At 30.3% G+C, this 3,938-nt stretch overlaps 1 protein-coding gene across 2 annotated transcripts; it reads right to left on the bottom strand.

Moving 5' to 3' along the window:
* Positions 1-2,334: 2,334 nt before the first annotated feature.
* On the bottom strand, positions 2,335-3,628 carry LOC116131241 (probable root meristem growth factor 8). 2 transcript variants are annotated; one of them, XM_031416900.1, is made up of 4 exons: positions 3,447-3,628; positions 3,302-3,369; positions 3,104-3,170; positions 2,335-2,631 (listed from the first exon to the last, which is right to left on the bottom strand). In XM_031416900.1, the coding sequence occupies exons 1-4, from the start codon at positions 3,553-3,555 to the stop codon at positions 2,468-2,470; spliced, it is 408 nt and encodes a 135-aa protein (XP_031272760.1). In that variant the 5' UTR covers positions 3,556-3,628; the 3' UTR covers positions 2,335-2,467. The 2 variants fall into 2 exon arrangements, with proteins under 2 accessions (XP_031272760.1, XP_031272752.1); XM_031416892.1 differs by having other exon boundaries at positions 3,302-3,372.
* Between the last annotated feature and the right edge of the window lie 310 nt (positions 3,629-3,938).

Consider the following 3,938-nt stretch of genomic DNA (forward strand, 5'->3'; position numbering starts at 1 on the left):
ATTGTTAAATGTTTTGAGTTGAATATAATATGATTGAATTTTGAATTTAATTATTAATATTAAAATAAACACGTTTTGTACTGGATTTTATAAGGTAGTAAAGTTGAATAGAGTACGAAAAGTGTACCAAACGAGGGTAAGATGGTAGAAGATTTACTATTATTTTTTTATTTTTAAGATTTATAATTTAATTTTATAGTATATATATATAGTACTTAAAAGAGAATAATATTAAACTCATAAAATTAACAACTAAATTGATTGTATTTCGTTACAAAAAGGGCATGTTTCACATTTCCCTTCTCTCAATTTTTTAGTTTTTTATTTTTTACCCTCGATAACATGGAACAAATCTTCTCATCATTTTGTTTTTAAATTCTATGTATATTTGTTAAATAAGGAAAAAAAAGTATTAAATATAATTATTAATGTCTAATTCTATACGAGACGTAGGTGGTGTTTGGTAATTTGTCTCATAACGGTATAGTGTTGATTACTAAATAACTTTGAATAAATAAGATTGAATTAAATATTTAAATGTTTATGATATGTTTGTTTATAATTTTTTGATATTAGATTATGAGTATTAAGTGTTTATATTTATAAATTTTAAATATCCTTATCAATATCAATTATGATATACATTTACAATTTATATTACAAATCATGAATTTGATCAAATATAACGAAAATATTTTAATTTTGCAAATTAATAATTTGAAATTGAATGCATCTACCATGTTTGCCACAATAATGGTAAAATAAGAACGTAAATAAAATATGTTAATATAGATTAAGATTTTATGAGATGTGATTGGAATTTAAAAATTGGAATAGAGATAATTTAAAGAAGTTATTTAAGACAAATAAACAAGTGTAAAGCCAAACTTTATCTTAAATGGTAAATATTTTGTCTTGATAGGTGAAAATTAAACAAATGTAGCATTTGAATAAAGTGGTTATTTGGTGAGAAGGGTCCTGTGCTTCAACGGTTACTCTTTCCAAGTCAAAAGCAAATCCTTGGTTTAAGTAACTTCAGATGTAAAAAGGGTAATAGTCTGCTAAAGATGTTGTCTAGGTCTTCAATCGGCAGTCCTAATCTACGGAGGCATAGCGGATTGTGAAGCTTCTAAGTAAGGTTATCACACAAATGCGTGGTGTTCTGTGTAGGGAAGACAGATTTTCCAAGAAGGGCCTAGAAGGCTACCCCTCCGCCCCATTCTAGGAGATGATTTAACCAACAAGTTTTAGAGATGGGGATAAAGTCCGCCCCATTCTAGGAGATGATTTAACCAACAAGTTTTAGAGATGGGGATAAACAACCATCCCCCCATTACTTTTCAGCCCTTTAAAATTTATTAATAATTAATTAAATTTAATCTTAAAAACTTTCATTTTGTTGGACAACGAAGGTTGTTGATGTCACCTCGCAACACCATGTGTCTTGCACTCTTGCTCTTAATCCACATAATAATTAAAAATAAAAAAATCATGGCACAATAATCTTAAAAGTCAAGTAAGGTGGTGTTAATAGATGAGAACATTCAAATAACGTTAGTTATAACATTAAATAAATAAAGCTTAATTTCCTTATGTTACGTAATTCAATTACATGATATTCTAAAGTTACGTCAATTAAACATGTTCTATTATTTATTTCAATACTTAAAGATAACAATTTTCTATACGCAACATATATATATATATATATATATATATATATAAACAATTTGTACCATGAATGTTGTATTATTCTAAATACCGCTGCCTCATACGCACATAACACTTAATTATTCAATTACTACAAGTATTATATTGTTGGTTGATGCAAAATCCATTAGTACTTTTTCCTTTAAATCCATTAACCTTCCTCTAATAAGTTATAGTTTATTTGTGAGAGAGTGACCATCAGCGTTCAGCATTACCACTTGGGCACAATGGTAATTAAAAATTAATAAAAGTAACAGCTGTAAAACAGTCAGGGTTGAGTTAAAGAGTAATTTGACTAAAATCGTACCATTCAATTCAAAGATGCATAATCGAGGCGAAATGTACGGCCTGATGAACAAAGTGCATATCAAGGATAATTGTTTTAACTTGTCACCCACTTCCATCAAAACTATATAATATAATATATAAAATTTGTTTAAACATAGAAGGAAGCATAGAATATTAGATTAATGGAGTAAATTAATTAGAAAATTGGTTAGCAAGTTGTGAAAGCATGTTACGAAATATTGGGGTTTGTAGCCCCATTTGACTAGTAATCAAACAAAGAGAAGATGGATACATAAGATGCATATATATATATATATATAGTAATAGATCCTAGAATTTGTAACAACAATGTCGGCCATTAAAGATATGAAGAAACAACACCTTCCTCAATTCCGTAATTACAAAAACAAAATTGTAACCCAAAAAGGTTGATTTAATTTGTACTGGTACTGGGATATGGGGGCATGTTTTAGGGACCAACCGGCAAGGACTTGTTATGTATGGGGCGTCGTCTTTTTACATGAGAATAATCCATCGTAAAATATTGTGACGTGTCTGTCCCCTCCACCCATTCTTGCCTTGTCCCTTTGCCTCCATGCATCTCTCCCTTTTCTTTATTGTATGTCTTCTTCCCTACACAAATCACATTCACTATCAATTATATACTATAGTTTAATGTTCATGCTTCTTCTTCTTTTATAAATATATACACTTTATGTTTTAAATTAACAAGGTTTGATCAATACCTTTTTAAATGTTTCAAAGTAAAGTGTTAAACTGAACTATATGCAGAAGTTATTCGTCAAGTGTTTATATAAAGAAAGAGGCAGTGTTTTTTTTTTTTTTTTGACAGAAAAAGGAAAGAAAGAAAAAGAAGGAGGAGAGTGATATATAGCCGGGAAAAGGAAAAAAGAAAATTAAAGTGCTCTGGACATATTATTCATGGTGCTCGAGCTGGCAACAACTACTGTTTGTTGCTGTGCGCTGTTCTTAAGCTAGTAAAAGCATGAGTTCATCAGTACTAATTAACATATCTTAAGAATAAAAACCCTTCCGTTGAATGGCTGTGCTATGGTAATTAAGGAGTAGTTTAATAGATGATTACCAGCTTGAACAGGCTCACTCTCCTGGTTGTTGCGTGACATTGTTTCTGGACCTCCATGTTGTTTAACCTATTTTTCGAAACATGAAGGGGAAATGGTAAGTTGTAGAAAGATATATATATATATTACTCGAGATTATATATGTGTCAAACAAAAACAAGATTAGTTAATTCGTCGGTTCTTTAAGAACAGATTCTTACTGTTACTTCAGCAGTGACTCTAAGCTTTCTTGGCAGAGTCGGCAGATCAGAAAGTTGTATTTCAATGGCTGCTCATAGTACAGATTATAGTCATAATAAGCTCATGATTCATAGGAAAGAAATTAACAAGTGCATGCATGCTTACCTTTTTCATGCGAAGATTGCACTTGAATGTGAAGAGAAGAAGCACAGGGCGCTTGAAATATTAAGGAGAGACTAATAATGAAAAACAAAGTAATCACTATAAGCTCCATAGTTACAGTCCCTGGAGATAATATTGCATGTAATAAAGATGATGAATGATCTGAAGAGGGTGTGGGATGGAGTTTTATATTAACCAAGGAAGCCCCTAGAGAGAGAGAGAGAGAGAGAGAGAGAAACACAAAGCACAAAATGAACAGTTCCAAAACAAGTACATAGAAATCTTATACTTATACTTGCTTTTGAGGAGATAACTTCACACCATTTGAGTTGCTTTTGTCACGTACTGTTGTAGGCCCTCTTCTTTTTTCTTATTATTTAAAAAATAATGTCTACAAAACATTGCACATATCACCATCAACCCCAAAATGCTATTAACTTTTTAAGATTCAACAACAACTCAATCTTTCTTTCTTATGGAGAAAATAAATTATTT

This window comes from Pistacia vera, unplaced genomic scaffold (assembly GCF_008641045.1).
Source record: "Pistacia vera cultivar Batoury unplaced genomic scaffold, PisVer_v2 Contig107, whole genome shotgun sequence".
NCBI lineage: Eukaryota > Viridiplantae > Streptophyta > Magnoliopsida > Sapindales > Anacardiaceae > Pistacia > Pistacia vera.

Bases quoted from the DNA above. Each gene is read 5' to 3' on its own strand.
- LOC116131241 (XM_031416892.1), bottom strand. From the start codon at position 3,555: ATGGAGCTTATAGTGATTACTTTGTTTTTCATTATTAGTCTCTCCTTA. The intron at 3,171-3,301 runs GTAAGAATCTGT...TTCGAAAAATAG, and splicing joins GAGTCACTGCTGAAGTAACA to GTTAAACAACATGGAGGTCC. The intron at 2,632-3,103 runs GTAATCATCTAT...TGATTTGTGTAG, and splicing joins GAGTGAGCCTGTTCAAGCTG to GGAAGAAGACATACAATAAA.